General features: G+C 40.3%; 1 protein-coding gene across 3 annotated transcripts in view; it reads left to right on the forward strand.

Moving 5' to 3' along the window:
- The window catches only part of sema4ba (sema domain, immunoglobulin domain (Ig), transmembrane domain (TM) and short cytoplasmic domain, (semaphorin) 4Ba), a 92,132-nt gene extending 76,431 nt beyond the window's left edge, over window positions 1-15,701 (forward strand). For all 3 annotated transcript variants that reach the window (XM_036561760.1, XM_036561758.1, XM_036561759.1), the window contains exons 9-15: window positions 4,184-4,365; window positions 5,044-5,194; window positions 7,960-8,170; window positions 9,007-9,122; window positions 10,275-10,432; window positions 11,330-11,421; window positions 11,873-15,701. In XM_036561760.1, coding sequence (XP_036417653.1) covers window positions 4,184-4,365; window positions 5,044-5,194; window positions 7,960-8,170; window positions 9,007-9,122; window positions 10,275-10,432; window positions 11,330-11,421; window positions 11,873-12,648 — 1,686 coding nt within the window. In that variant the 3' untranslated portion in view covers window positions 12,649-15,701. The remainder of the gene's footprint in view (window positions 1-4,183; window positions 4,366-5,043; window positions 5,195-7,959; window positions 8,171-9,006; window positions 9,123-10,274; window positions 10,433-11,329; window positions 11,422-11,872) is intronic.
- Window positions 15,702-16,780: the final 1,079 nt, after the last annotated feature.

A 16,780-nucleotide genomic window follows, 5' to 3' on the forward strand; every position in this document is an offset into this window, starting at 1 on the left:
TTTTTGATCAAATCTTTCTGCCTCAATGGTTTATGGTAAATGTCCCATATCTTTCCCATGTCTTTGGTGTGAACCTGAAACAACCCGCATGCACAAATTCAAATCAGTAACTGCACATGAATGATCCATGTGTGTCATGAAGAATAACAAATAAGTGAGCAAACTAGCAGCACAAGGCTTTGACTCATAACAGCTCTTATCTGTTTGTGATGAGGATGAGAAGGTGAAGTAGGCCAAATGCATTGTTTTAGCAAAAATTACTTGCACTAACTGCAAGTTAGCTGCTGCTGCCATGCTGCCAACACTGGATGAGGTAATATGTGCAAGAACAGTGGATAAAATCACATGAATTAGGGTTAGGTTGACTCAAATCAGATATCTAGGACCACATCAGGCCTGCTTTGAACAGATTTTTGTATTCACAAGAATGAAGCACTGAAAAAATGTCACATTAAGGCAAAACATTTGTGGCATCTGTGCCACTTCAACCTGGTGATTTGAACGTAGCCTCAGGAAAATGCTGAGTGCAGAGTATGTACAGTGACATTCCAAGGCCAGGATTGGAAAATGCTGGAAACACCAGAATACTCAACTCCAAAATGCTAAAGTCGATAATGAAGGCTAGTGGGCTAGTTAATGCTAACTGGCCTCTGTTAGCTTTACTTTTTGTCACACTCTCCATTTCTGCTGTGAAAGACAGAGGTGGGAAGCTAAGCTGTCAGTAATGAACGAGGCAGAAAGGCAGTAGATCCTTTGCTTGGCCGAGAGGTCAATGTTCTTGATCGATGGCAATGGCAGCTGAGACTGATAAGCTACTTCTTACAAGGAAAACAGCTGTGTTTTTAGTCAGGCTATTAATATGCCTTGCTGATGCTAATTTTTGCAGTATGCCAACTTTATTTGCAGATACAGTTTCTGGCTACAATCAGACAAGGACTCTCGACTGCGGATTCTCTGCACTCTGGTTTGGCACTGTACCATACGGTACCTGTCCTTTTTCACAAGAAGGAGGCCAACAGTCAATCCCACCCTAAGGGTTGTTTCACAGACCATTTATCCTGTGCAGTCCGCAAGGAGAACAGCAACAGACGGCTGAATTGGCCAAATCAGTCACGCTCATGTGTAAAGCTGTCAGAAATCCAAGTGGTGGTTAGATCACACAATACTGGCCATTGCCTGGCTGGACAGTTAGAGAATGACCTTAAACTGGTCCTGATTTAGTTTCCACTGCTAAATTTACATTGAATGCAGTTTGGATCTTCAGGTTCAGGTTACTAACATCCTTGGATTGTGTTCAATATGAATGAGATTAGCAAATGGAGCACTTTTCTATATCTTGTTGAAATATTAGTGCATGGCTGGGTAGCAGTGGGTGACACCAAGACTATTCATATCCAGAGATGTTTTCTAAAGATAGTAGACCACAAATGCAAATAGTTCCTGCATTTATGAAGCCTGAGCTGTCCAACTCAGTTGAGCCCCTTAGTGCTGTTCTCTATAAAAAAAAAATACAGACAAAAAAACCCTTTCCGTTCCAAGTGGAATGTTTTGTTGTTCTCCTTCTGTAAAGCCAGAGCGTTGGCCAGAGTACTGTATTACAAAAATATTATAATGAGAGTGAAGCTCATTTATTTTGGTGGAGGCCTAAGAGAGTTGGATAAATACTATCCCACCACCCCCATGTTTCTGTCTTTGATATAACGCTCTTTCACTCGTATGTCTTTCCTTTTACCCTCACCTCTCTTTCCTTTCCTTTTCTCTCTCTTTTCTTAATCAGCTGCTCTATCCTACTCCTTGTTCTGTTGTTTATTCAGGTGTTTGGCGTAAAAGTTGGAATAAGGCGCGCTCTGGAATAATACGCAGCTGCTCCGGAAAACCTAGAATATGTTTGTGTAATTCATGGCATGGTTCTGTTACCTGCGTCCCCAGTTTCATTATATCAGCTATTATTTTTTGTTCCACTCTCTCTCTTTTGCTTTCTGTCTTTTTCTTTTTCACTCGTACCAAAAAACAATACATTGAAAATACATTACAATATATTCTAATTCGAATTTGGAATATACTGACAGTGTGTAACCGTATATTTCATTGTCACAGAGGTACCCTCTGCCACTTTTCTGCCTCTGCTCCTCTACATAACCTGAACCTTGTCACTAAAGACGTGGCTAGCTCTTTTGGCAATGTCTTTTAAAGTAAAAGCATGTTTTGGAGGGTTAACTTCAACGGGGCATTCAGAGGGGAAGAGTTAGAGAGTTCTCCACGCTCAGGTATTCAACGATAACAAGCTGTAGCTGGGGGAGAGAGGAGGGGCGGGGGGACGCTGCTCGGGTTAGCAAAGCAAGTAATTGCTTCAGAAACTTGAGCATTAGTCACGTGTCATTTGGCGCAAAGTTCAGCGACATCATTCTCTCAAACGAAAACAGGGCCAAGGTGGACTTGAGAGAGAAAGACCCACGTCCAGACTGCAATTTGGTTAACAACAAGAAAAAAAGGGGTCATCTTGAGGTCTGGAGTAGTTCTTCATCTTTTATGTAGATTATAGACCTTCTTGTGAGAGCAGGCTTTTCATGTTCTTGGATAATATGCTCGAATCAATCTGTGCATCTGAAACTTTGTCAGTTTGCACTACAAAGATAAACTGTGAAACTATGACCTTATTCTAGTGTATAATCTTATTCCATTCTAATTATTCTTCCTATTTTCTCTTATTCTATCTCCTCTTCTATGTACTTTTGAGTGAACTCCACACCTAAATTCCAGGGTATGTACTTGACCTGATCTCCAAATGAGCACAAGCTGCTCTTCTGCTGTAGAATGGGTTTATTTCCATGTACTCCATCCCTGTGAAAATTAGTCACGGCAGTAAGCACCCAGGCTCAGACTGCTGGTAAATGGTCAGCCATGGGCACGCATTTGAAGTGCTGGAGTTAATGTAGCCTTATTCTCCATGTGCAGAGCCCTTTTCTCCTCAGACTGAAAAGCACTTGGCCCTTTGAATAACCTGTAGTGTTTTTCTTCTCTCGGCTGGCTACACTTGTTTTCATGACCCAGAAGCACCCATTTCAAAGCCCCCATAGCCCGAAGATAAACCCCACTCTCAAACACTTACCAGTGTGCTCAATCCTAATGCACGGCACGCAACAGCAGCTCCTCAGCTGCCGCTGTCAGCCAACTAACCAAGATCTCTGTTGGGAAACGTGCAGAACTGATTTCAGATCAGCGTGAAATGGCTCTGCACTGGCTGCATGGATCAGCATGGTTCTCATTATCCTCTAATTACTCCATTCCTTTATTTCATGTCACTAAAGCAAAAGACTTTTCTTTGAATGTGGTTTTCGGAACAGTTTGTGTCTGGGAATTTCCATTTGTACCACCGATGCCTCAGTTAGTGAACTTGCCTCCCTCTAGTGAATCAGAAGGTGCACAGCAGGCCTTACAGTACTGTGCAAAATCAGTGACCAACTTTCATTTATTAAATTTCCAGTCAAAACAGTTATTAACGGCTATTAAGTTACTAATTTTTCAACATCAAGAAGAAAACAGACAACAGTTCAGTCTTGGTTGCATTTTCTGCTGCTAGTATCCCAAACACATTCATTGATGTTGAGGTCTGGACTCTAGGTTGGCCAGTCCATTGTTCCGAGAACACTGGCAGCTTCTTTGTTGTCTATTCTCTTTTTTTAATAACATCTTCTACCTCTGCCTCTCTAATGTCTTGTATTTGCACTTGCAGACTGTTTGATCAGATACAGGTGCACTTTGTAGGTTTACATTTACTGTCTGTAGCCCATCTTCACAATTTATCAGCCCTCCTCTACCTTGTCCGCCAATGTAAAGGGACCACCACTAACCAGGTAGTATTTGGATGGTGGACCATTCTCAACACAGCAGTGACACCAACATGGTAGTATAATTTTAGTGTGTGTTGAGTTGGCACAAGCGTGTCAGGTGTGTAGTGTGTAGTGTGCCAACCAAAAATATCCAGTCAACAGAGGACCTGTGGTCAGAGACTGGCCACTGATATAGAAAATGATTAAAAAATTGTGCATGGAAATGTTGAGCTATAGTTACTGAATACCTGTCTTCTACTAGCATCTAGTAAAGCAGCCGGTAAGTCTTTTTTTTGTTTAGGTTTTACTCTAATGTAAGGCTTCTGTACTTATATGTTTGTGTGTAACTGCAGGGTGATAAAGGTGGAGAGAGGGTCCTGCAGAAGAAGTGGACCACGTTCCTGAAAGCCCAGCTGCTGTGCTCTCTGCCTGACGACGGCTTCCCTTTCAATATCATTCAGGACATGTTTGTCCTAACCCCCAGCAAAGAGGACTGGAAGAGCACTGTGTTCTATGGAGTCTTCACTTCTCAATGGTAAGAGACTGTTTTATGGCATATGAGCGTTGTGTACTTGTATTGATGTGTGGAAAAATGTCCTATGTCAGTATGCACTGTATAATTTGATATATTTTACACATTTTTTCCAGGTGTGTACAGGCTTATACAGTTATATAAGGTATTAAAACATCTTTAATATGTTTTGTATTTCTCATCAGATTTGTTCCGGCATATTTGTTAATATTGCAAGACAGAAGGGAGGCCTATGCAAACAGAAAGCTTTTCAAAACAAAGCCTTCAGTTTACTCCCAGTTCATATTGCATTGTTATTGACCTACAGCCACTTGCCTGTGTTTGGTGTGGGTGGTTTGGTTATTGATTGAGTGTGGTAATGTAGGGTGAAGCACAGGTCAGAAAGGGTCACTGAACAGTCTGAGAAAGCAGAGCTGTCTCAAAATGAAAGCAAACCTGCAGAGAAAGAAAACAGAAACTCAGAGTCCATTCTGTTATGCAAGGGCTGTTAAGTCTAATGATTTGTAAGAGGACTCCATGTTTAATGTCCAGTGAGACTGGGGGGAGTGTGTTGTCATGTTTTCCAAGGCGTGAAGTGGTTCAGCTGTGTGTTTACTAGGAGTGGTCAGATGCCGGAGAAGTGGGTGTCACATCAGTCACAAATAATAATGTGTGTATTTGCATGTGTTTGTGTGTTCACAGGTACAAAGGTGCGTCTGGTAGCTCGGCGGTGTGCTCTTTCAACATGGACCAGGTGGAGGAAGCCTTTAATGGCCGTTATCGAGAGGTTAACAGAGAGACTCAGCAGTGGTACACTTACAACCACCCTGTCCCAGAGCCTAGACCTGGAGCGGTATGTTCTAGTGCCAATTACCACATTCTGTCAGAAAGAACATTCAGTCCACCTGTGCCAACTCACATCTGTGGACTACCTACAAAGTCATACACCTGTTTTTAAAGGGACAGTTTTGCCAAAATAAAACACTGAACCATCACTATATCTTTGTAAACATGTCTACTCTCTTTCTACAGTAGTGCCACAGTAGACTCTAAAGTGCGATTTCCTGGTTTAAAGTCTAGGAAACTCGCCTGCTGATGATGTGTCTTGAACGAGAAAGATTACAAGGGCTTTGGATACTTAATGCAAACTGTTTGAATTTTTTTCCTTTGACAAAGAAATAAGTTTAATCACCAATTGAGATTAGTACTATATCAGTATTGCTAGGTAGAACCACAGTATTTCTTAGCCTCTAGATAGATGGCAAAGCTAGCAGTCAGGATTTCTTAAGCACCTTTAGGAATCCCAGTGGCGGTGTGATGTATTTGTGTATTGCATGCTGCAGTAGCAGTGAGAGAACGTCGATAGCCGGAAACACAAAAACGATACAAAGTTTCAAATTCAATCAAAACAGTGAGGTTGAGGGCTGCAGAACATTGAACATAATTACTAATGCTAGTTTTGAGTCAAAATGCCATTTTAACATGATTACTATAACAGTTAGAGCTGATATAGAACATATAAAACACTGTAGAACATCATTAGCTAGCATCCTGTAGCTTGTTATTGACAGGGGGCTGCACCTAGTGTTCTATGATCAGTTAACCTACTGACTATTATGAACCAGCTAATCTAACTAATATGCCTTCTTAGTTTCTTTCCTTTGCAGGTCGAGTTTCAGTGATTTCTTCTTTCATGGTGCAGCAAAACAGTCAAAGCTATACTGCCCCCAGCGCCTCCTGTAGAGTATTGCAGTCTGAGAGAATAACTATATATCAGATCAAATCTTTATTTATATAGTTTTTAGTTCTATTGTATTTACATTGTAATTATTGAACAGACTGATATACGGGTAGTATGAGTAATGTAAGAAAAAGTAATGTAAAGTTTTTTACTTTCTGACAAAAATGTCACAAGTTAAAACAATTAAAATAGAAACAGATACAACAGATCCAAAAATCAACAGATTAAAATGAACTGTGGTATTCACAATAAAATAAAAGCAGAAAAGAATGCCCTGTATAAAAAAGAGCATTACAGGGAGCATTTTTTGTTTTTAAGTAAATGACACATTAGCATATTTTCATAATCAGTGTTGGCCTACTGCACCATAACTACCAGTATGGGAGGGTGGGGGTAAACAGAAGCATCCTCTAGCTCTGAGATGCATATAGCCCAGTCCCTGCATCTTGGCTAGTATCACACAAAAGTATTATTAGAAAGAGAGAACTAAGACATCCAGCTCACACAACAGCCAGTTGTGCTACTGTGGTTGAACTGAGGCCATGAATTACTTTATTATGACTGGGCTGATATAACACAGCCACGTTTACAATTACAATAGAAAAGATAAGTTACAGAAAAGTTTGTTGTAGTACTCAATCAGGTGATAGTCATATAGATCTCGGAACACAGATGTCTTAGAGGAGACTGAGTGCAAATGAAACTTGACCCTCAGACACTGTCTAGACAGAGCATATGTCCAGCTCATCAGAACACCAGGCAGCTCTTCAGTCTGAGCTTCAGTCTGTTCAGGACATCACTGCGCAGGCTGATATCTGTCTCAGTACCAGCACGGTCAACCCACTGCCCACCGGCTCCGATTCTTATCGCTGTTCTTCTCCACACTCATTTCCTGCCTTTCTATCACACTCTGATGAGGAGCATCTGTGTCACGGTTCAAAATGAAGACTAATAGCACTCGTATGTGTGTGTGTTGATACTCATGATAAACACATTGCTTAAAAACCAGAAAGCAAGAACGCTGGGGTCAGTGTGTGAGATAGAGTGATTGTGGATATTCAGCGTTCTTATATGTGCTGAAAAGCAGCAAATGTCTACACTGATGCAGACTATAATTACAACATACTCACATGGGATGTAGATGAATAAAAATACCTTATTCTGAATAAACATAAAGCACTGTAAATACATTTTACACAAACTAGACCAAAATTCACATGCAAAGTACACTTGATTAGACATTGATTTAGTTGGAAACAGCAGCCTTGCATGCATTTACAGAACCAAATTTTCTTTAGTTATGGCTTTGCAGTGCTGCCTAGTGCCTAAACGTTGCATATTTCTGAAACACTTTAGTTTTTTGTCTTTGTGTACAGATTGTTTGGTTGGATAAAAAGAAGCAGTGGGAAAATCATAACTGCTAACATATGAAAATGCTTGGATTCCTGGATATTTTGTATCCAGCCAACCAAAATCCTAGATGAGTGGCAACCCTAGCATTTGTTTTACCAAATAAATTTATACTGGCTCAAAACATTACTCAAAGCACTACTCACTGAAAGAAACATAGTGTCAAGTAGGGCTTGGTGATATTTCTAAAATTTTATATCATGATATTTTTCATTTTTTGGTATAACCATGTAAGATTTAGGTTGGCATTAATAAAGTTAAGCATCCAGTAAATCCATTGCTGTTAGCGGCCACATTGGTCATGCGGTTCAAATCTGAAAACAGATAACTGAGCACTGCACACATTCACACATTCACTTACAGATAGCAGCATTGTGTTACACCCCTAATGTATATGTGTTTATGTACATGTGTAGGAATGAAATCTCCACCCATGTTGACCTCTCCCCTCTCTTTCTCCCCTGCAGTGCATTACCAATGCGGCGCGAGCACAGGGCATCTCCTCCTCTCTGCACATGCCCGATAAAGTGCTGAACTTTGTGAAGGATCATTTCCTGATGGACAGCGTGATCCGCAGCCAGCCTCTGCTGCTCAAACGCAGCGTGCGCTACACACAGATCGCCGTGCACCAGGTCCAGGCCGTGCACAAGGCCTACAGCGTGCTTTTTGTTGGGACAGGTGAGGCTAACCATAAAGGAATGGGCACGCTCAGTGGACATCAGTGATTTTCAAATGGGACTGTGCATAATGCCAAAAAAGGGTGCTAATATTAGTGACACTATCTATGAAGTAATCCATTTACAGCCCAAAAGTGGTTAGTATAGTGTAGAGGGTAACAGCTCTGTCCTCCATGCTGCAGACGGGAGTTTGATCTCTTAGATTTTTACTGTGTTCTTTTGACAACAGTTTGGAAAAGAAAACTATTAAATTATGATTTAATATAAACCCAAAATGTACCCAAAGCATTGGGAAATAGCTAATTTATGTTAACAGGACCTTTGCAAGTATGTTTTATAAAAAGTAACTGGCAAGGTGTTTGCAAACTTTTGGTGGGTGGTGTAAATGACATGTAGAATACAAAATATGCACAGCGGCTGCATCGCCTGAAGGCACCAGTATAGCCTACAACCTAACCTCACTCTAGATCAGCATCCTTCCCAGTAGAACAGGGCTGCCACATGTTTGGATTGGCCCGCCAGAAAGTTACCCTATACCCACCCCCTCACCCAATGAGAGAACATACGTAATTTTGTACTACATATAACTTTGTAAATTTTTATTTTCCTTTAAAATGTTTTATTTTGAAGTATGTTAGTAACAAAATGCACTGTAAAAAGTTTTATTTGAAACCTATTTACATTCTTTATTTGTATAGCATTTTATCTTTTTGGCCCTTGGCCCACCACAAACATTCCCCTTTGCCCCCCAAAGATAAAAAGTTTGGGAACCCCTCCTTTAAAGTCTTTTGGATCTCAAGCTGATGTGTCAATCCCCTGATGTGTCCTGTTTTCCAGATGACGGCAGGCTTCATAAAGCCATCAACGCCAAGGGCAAGATGCACATCATCGAGGAATTGGTGCTGTTCCCTGAACCCCAGCCTGTGCAGCACATCGAGCTGGACGCTGAAAAGGTAAGGTAACCTTCATGAAGCAGAAGTAGTGAAGGGATTGGTGAAGTGAAGGCTTAGAATTCCCTTCTGCTGTGAAGAGCTGGAGGGGAATTTAACTTTTTCTGTTATAATTACATCTCTTCATTCTCTCTGGGAAGTGATGGGACAAAAGGGAAATAAACAGTGCACTGTGTATCTCTCTTTCTGCACTGCAGGAACAATTTTACTTAATGTAAAGTGCTATGCAAAAGGTTTAGGCCACCTGGGAAATTTTAAGTAAATTATCAGGACACTGTGTTTAATTGCTTGTAAAAGACATTAGAATTAAAACAAACATTTAAAGGGATACTCCAGGCAAAATGAAAAATACAACCATTGCTACATCTGTTGTAAACATGCATGCTCGCACTCTACAGCGGTGTCGCAGTAGTCTCTAGAGTTTAAAGACTAGGAAAACCCCCTTCTGGTGATACATCTTGAAGGTGGGAAGGAACTTTGGAGTGGACTTTTGGGGTGGGCTGTTAATTTTTTTCAATCTGGTAATTGCAGAATGAAGCCAAACAGCTAATGCTACCACTGGAAAGCCAGTTGTCTTAGTGCAACTGTGAAATTGTGGGAACTGTCTTCAAATCATTATTAAAATGGAGAGAATGAATTACTCAAATGACAGAAATGAAACCAGCTAGTTAGTTATCTGCTTGGCTATCTGGCTATCTAGATTGGATTCTGTTCTCTGGTTGAAAGGGCAACAAACTCTCTGATATCCATTTTGTGCTACGAAAAGATGGAATCAGCAGGCAAGAGTTATGCTAATGCTGGCTTGGTTGCATTTAGATTGGCTGACACTACAGAAATCCCTAGTAGTTGTATGAGGTATTCAGTGATAAAGAAAAATACAAAAAGCATATAAAATTGTGAATTCTGTCAAACCGACAACGCTCAGGAATATGACGCTACAGAAAGCTGCATAAAAAAACAAAAAAATGTAACACTACTTTTAGGCCAGAATCCCCCTTAAACACAATACATTGTGATGTTATGTGCCAGCGTAACCTTTTCTAAACCTACATAAATAGCCACATCAATCTATGTACTCATTTATGTGTACATCTCACTTATGTGCAACTTTAAACATTTTCATTGACTCCTCATGTCTTATCTCTTCTGGCTCAGGGTCTGTTGTTCGTGTCTTCATACTCTGGACTGGTGGAGATCCCTGTGGCTAACTGCTCCAACTACCAGAGCTGTGGAGAGTGTATCCTCTCCAGAGACCCTTACTGCGGCTGGACAGGGAGGCAGTGTGTAGATGTCAGGCATGTTCCTGCTAAAAGGTTAGCAAAGTTTTTTTTATTGGATTGGGCATTCTGTACCCTTTGGTAGTTGAAGTATGACTGTTCATGAGCTGTATACTTGGACTATAACAGTGGTCTGCAAGAACATGCATGCAGGAATTTTGGTGATGTATGCTTATCATGTTTGTGGAATTTGGTCAAAATGTATTACTTACATATATATATATATATATATATATATATATATATATATATATATATATATTCAGTCAGTATTTTAAATAAAAATAAATGAATGGAACCCAAAATAGGATATGCTTTGACACGATAAGACGCCTGTTTATGTGCCATGTCGCTAAAGTAGTCTAGTTAGCTAACATAGGTTAGAGTAACCTTAACCATTAATACTGAAAAAACAACATGTGGCTTATTGCTTTTAAAAAACAGTGTAAACGTTTTTACTGGATTTAGTGCAATGCAGAGTTCTAAATATTGAATAAAAATCAATGTTCTCACAGTTTCTGATATTATTTTTTTAAAATGTAGCACTACTGATTCTTTTTGAGTTCTAGTTAAGAAAGTAAGATGTTAACCCCTCCGTTTAAATAAAACAGGTTCTTACTTTACCTATCAGTTCACTCAGTGGTCCATGCAAGCACCATTACACTCAAAGATTATTCCATTATCAGCACAAAGGTTTTTTGTGATTTGGCATAGTAATACAGAATTCAGTTGTTGTGAGGCAGTCATAGCCGTGTGTATATTCAGTACTTTACAATTGCTTTGAACGTAGGTCAGCTGATTAGATTTAGGACTGTAAAAATGTCTTGGAGACCCTTCGGAATATTTTATTCTTTCAATAACAAGATTTTGTGTAAGTAAGGTAACTCTGGTAGTCATTTAGCTGTAATGGCCCATTTGTTCTTATTCTCACAGTAAACTGCTGCAAGATGTGGAAGATGCCAACACTGCATCGTTGTGTGATAAAGCCTTGCCCAGCCACGGTCTCACACGAGTTTCTTCCACACGTGAGTGCCAGACCTACTTCACAACAAAGACAGATTAAGTCAAGCCTTTGTCATCATAGCCCTTTTATCAAAGTACATTTAGTGATTCTCCACTGAAATTTATTTATAGCTCAGGACGGGGCTTAATACATGTCCAGGAAATCACCCTTAATGTCTTTGTGATAAAGTAACTGCTGCTGAGATTTTTCTGTATTTAGGCCTTCTTAATTCAGGGTGCTTTGAAAGTGCTATAGCAGGAACAAAGTGGAGCACAAAAGAGCAAAGACAACTGCCATACCAGATATGTTTGTTATAGATATAGTATAGGTTTATAATTTAAACAGACATAATTGCGCGTTCAGTTATTTCAGCAGGGCACATTGACCAAGTATAAGCAGCTGTTTAAAATTATGACATAACTATAAAATAAAATTTGAATTAATAATAATTACTCACTTATATTCACCCACAGGTACCCCATCCTGTCAAGTGATCATAATTCCAGCGAACACGTTTCGAGTGTTGCCCTGTAAGCTGCGCTCTAATCTGGCGGAGAGGCGATGGGAGTACAGCGATAGCGCCGGCCATTTTCTCTACCCCAGCTCTGATGGGGGGCTAGTGGTGGTGGCCCAGGCGGACAGAGAGGAGTCGTACGAATGCTGGTCGGTGGAGAAGGGCTTCCGGCAACTCTTGGCCAATTACTGTGTGAAGGCAGAGCCCCGGCACGAGAGCACCACCCTGATTGGCCGCTCCCGCACGCCAATGGTGCCCAAAGAGGAGCCCATGATCCTTCCGGGCGAGGCTCGCTCACCACAGACCGAAACCAAAACCTACTGGAACGAGCTGATCGTGGTTTGTGCTCTGCTGGGCTTCTCTTTGGTGGTCTTCTCCTTGTTCGTGGTGTACCGGAACCGGGACCGGATGAAGTCCATGCTGAAGGAGGGCGAGTGCCCCAACATGCAGCAGAAGAAGGCACGCATGGCACATGGGAAGCCCACGGAGAGCTTACCGCTGAACGGCAACAACATCCCGCCTTCTGTCTCGGATCACAAGGGCTACCAGACACTCCATGACAACTACTTCTGCAGCACGCCCATACAAGAGTGCTCCTCACCCGAGAACAGCAAGAGCTTCTCTGAATCAGAGAAGCGGCCGCTGAACCTAAAGGAGAGTCACGTGGAGATATCGCCCACCTGCCCACGACCTCGAGTCCGCTTGGGCTCCGAGATCAAAGACTCTATCGTCTGAGACTCTATTTTCAGATAACGACGACATTTGATGTGGTACGGAAGGGCTGCTGGGGAATAGACAGCACCGTGAGAGGGACACACTGAAAAGACTCCAAACTCATCACCATTGGACCATTTCATACCATCTTTGGTTTACTTTTTGCACTTTTTGTCCTCTCGTTTTGTCTTGGTGGTCTGCCCACATTTTCCTCTCAGTCACTGGTAGTTCTGGAGTGCATCAAAGGCGCAGCAATCTTCAGACTGTTAAAGCTGTGCCTAGATGAACCCAGAATGAATGTAGGCAATATGGCGAGCTTTTTTGAGAACATTTACGGTATGGCCAATAGTAAGCCATGTAAGCCATGTCCTGCCCATTCCGTCCTAATCATCCATTGGCATGTCATACAGTGGGCTTAGGGGTCACCTGACACCCTCACATATACTTCATTGGTTGTGCCATTGGAGATCATTAACTTCTCCCTTACACTGACCACCTCTCCCTGGTGGAGTGACGGCAGGTTGAAGTGTGGACGACAAAATAGTGGAGCAATCTGCCAAGTAAGGTGCCTAGGATCAGAGGGTGAGCCTTTGGTTAGTAGTAAATCAGAATAGATAGCATAAGTCGTCTAATGTGAACAACCTTTGCTAAAAATAAAAAGCCTCACCACATATATGCAAGGCCTGTAGTTGTAAATCATCATGACCTCAGCACAAGGCAGGCATACTATGCAAAGCACTGGGATTTTAGCAAGAAGAGGAATTCCATCTAGTAAAGCTAGCGTAGGGCACACAGCAGTTTTGTCGCATTCAGCAAGAAGCCACGTCTTCAGTATTGCTTCTCAGAGATACACACATACAATCAAGTATGCAAGTGAGATTGAGGTGCTGTTGCGCAGTGAGATGTGATGAGTCCAAAGCCAGGACCCAAGCAGACAGGGCCCAAGAGGGCAAACGATACGAGGAGAGCGTGATGAGAAATGAAGGCAGGAAAGGAGAAAAGGACAAAAGAAATAGTCTTTAGCCTGCATAGTCCAGGTCCAGTCCATGGCTAATGAGCCTGTGTTAGGGAAGAAACAGAGAAGATTCAAGAGAAGCAGACGATGAAAGTGACCAATACCAATAATAATCTTATACTTGTTTACAGAACCAAATCAATCGACCATTGTGCCAAATATTTAGACAATAAATGGATAAATCTCTCATTGGCTTACTATATTGCACAAGGGGTCTAAAATTTTTCAAAATTGTGAGGTGTACTTCTTATATTCTAAAAGGAATAACTTTCATTCTATTCTTGTCCACTCAGCTATATTTGCTGGAAATTTCTTTGCGTTTGGGCTACGTTAGAATCATCCTGTACTCACTTTTCAAATGAACGTGTGTAGTTTGTGCTTTACATTTTTTTCTCCTTCATTACAAAGTGCCACGTTTACCATCCAGGAGCCAAGGATAGTCTAACACAGTCACTTTGGATGGGTGCACGGATCCTAACTCAGTCGCTCGGGTGGTTAGAGCAGTTTGTTTCAAAATATGGACCAGAGCTTGGCTGCTAGAGAATAATGAGCAAGCGAACTGCCTAATAACAGCATATTGTAATAATAAAATATTAACAGCATACGTCATGTGCAAAAATACTTGTATAGTTAATAATACAAAATGTCTTCAAGGTTACATTTTTTTGCCATTTCAGTGATTATTCTTGAATATTGTGACCTAATAATTTTCCAAAGATGGATGTCATATTGCACCACTTTGAGGGTATTAATGTACGAACTCAAACATTCGTTTTGTGGAATGTAGTGACAAATTCATTGAAAGTATTCCAAAACTATTCTTTAAGTAAAAAAAAAAAGTGTCTTATTTAAGTTTTAGCCTAGATGTTTCTATATGAGAGCTCTAATTTGACATGTTTTGACAAAGTAGCCATGCAAGTATGCTACTGTGCTACTGACGGACTGCCACTGTAGTCACGTGTACATATGTATATTTCTATGATGTTTGTGTGGGGCTGGTTGACGGGTTTTGTGTTCGAGGGGAAAAAACCAAACGGCACAACTGCTGCTTTTCTTTCACAGAATGTTTAAAAGGCCTTAGTTCAAGCTAAACAGGGCTACAATGATTCTGTTGACAATTCTGTTGTAGAGAGTTTTTTAAAAATGCCTTTAAGCTACATTTTGTGAATCAAAGGTGGTGTTTCTCCAACGATCGAACACATCATTGTAGCCTTCTGGTGTCAACACGCAATCACGCGAATAGACTGCAGATCTCACACGCATGCCTCCTCTGAGGACACCGTAGAGTTCACACTGGCATGCTCGTGTAAAGAAAATTAAAAAATAATAACTCAGAATTCATTGGAGCAAATGCCTTATGATTGTGGCCAGTAATTGCAAACTGTCTTAGTTCGAAATGGCACGTTACGTCATTTTGTTGTATGCAGTACCCAGATATGTCGAAAACCACTGTATTATGAATGATCATCTGTACAACAGTCCACTACTGGACTATGTCTCTATTGTGGATAGCGTATCTACACAAGTCCATAATAGACGGCCAATAATCTCTCTCTCTTACTCACACATCAATGTAATGTTGTAAGCACAAAACAGTTTTAATGTATTTATATTTAAGATATTTAAGATATCTCTATTTTACATAAAACTCAGATTTTCTTCTAGAAATCATCTTCAGATATACACGGGAGAATAATGGTCATTACGAACAAACTCACTCTCTTCAGTTCTTTCTGAGTAGACTAATGTGAAACGATGGTTTTATTTTGTCTCAGTGCTGGAGTCCAAGAGCTACAGTCCACTTCAGTCTTTAAACGCTCGATCCAAATTCATTCTTTATAACAGTGCACCGAGTCACACTGACTTCTTGTAAGTTAACGTCTTGTAAACTTTGTTGTAAAGGTGTATTTGTAAATTTCGCTGCCAATGTAAGAAAAGAACAACTGTTGTGAAATGTACTTTTTGTATTATACATCAACTACTGTTTCTGTTTTTATTATACTGTACATAAAAGCGCACTTTATTTTAATTTTTTAAATAAAAGAAATAAATCACTCAATGTTTTTTGAAGTTTTTAATCCAAGTTCATCTTAGACCACCACATTATCTTTCAAGGATAGTAAGCTTTAAAGTGATAAGCCATTAATCACTGATCTTTCATTGACCCTGTGCTAAACATTATGAAATAAGAAGAAGTTTCTTTGTATTTCTAAAAACGATATTAGACCTTTTGGAGTGAAATGTCATATGTAAATGCCAACGTAGCATAAGAGGTGTATGTCTCAACAGGCAGAGCATTTTAAAATGTAGTATCACATTCGCTATACTGCTTTAAATTTGCATGCATGAACATTTGCATTTGAATTGAAGTTTCTCTCGAGCCACCACATTTTTTTTCAAGATAAAAAAGATGCAGACTGACAAATTATTAACTCATTCATGTCCAACAACTAAACTTAGTATGATAAAGGAAAAGAAGGTGGTTGTGGGGAAATGGGGGAGAATGGTGTTGTGGCAAAGTGAGCTCATTACGTGAAACTTAGCTACCTTGATCGCTTGCAAGTTATGTCTTTACAGTGGTGGTTCTGGCAAACAGAACTTGCGTGAAAGTTAGCGTTAGTTAATCGCTAACTAACTTGGATAATGCGTTGATACCTTGCAAAACAGCTAAGGCTTTATTAGGCCTTTGAAACAACACTCTTTGTCTGAGACCTGGAAAGAAGTCATTTCTACTAATAATAAGTGGGAATGAACATATTTTAAAATGGATATCTCTTGTGCTTTTTTGTAATTAAGTAAATAGTGATGCAAGTGTGAATTAGCTCAGACTGCTACACACATAGCTAGCCTCTTTTTTCTAGACATTTTGTATTTTAAAATGATACAATAACCACATGTAATTAAATTAAATTATTATGGGGCACTGTATATTTATATGACATCTGGGCTGAGAAATAGGTAGGAAATGTAATAAATCAGTTATTACACTTGGATACAGATGAATGTGCGGTTGGATGCAGTATGAATAGTACAGCTTTACTGGACAGTATCGTATTGTACCAGTTGACTGCTAATGCAAGAGTTTTGGTGATCTTATTGAAGAGATATAGGAGTTAAATAAAAAATAAAATGCATTTA

The sequence above is a fragment of the Colossoma macropomum genome, unplaced genomic scaffold (assembly GCF_904425465.1).
Source record: "Colossoma macropomum unplaced genomic scaffold, Colossoma_macropomum, whole genome shotgun sequence".
Taxonomy (NCBI): Eukaryota; Metazoa; Chordata; class Actinopteri; order Characiformes; family Serrasalmidae; genus Colossoma; species Colossoma macropomum.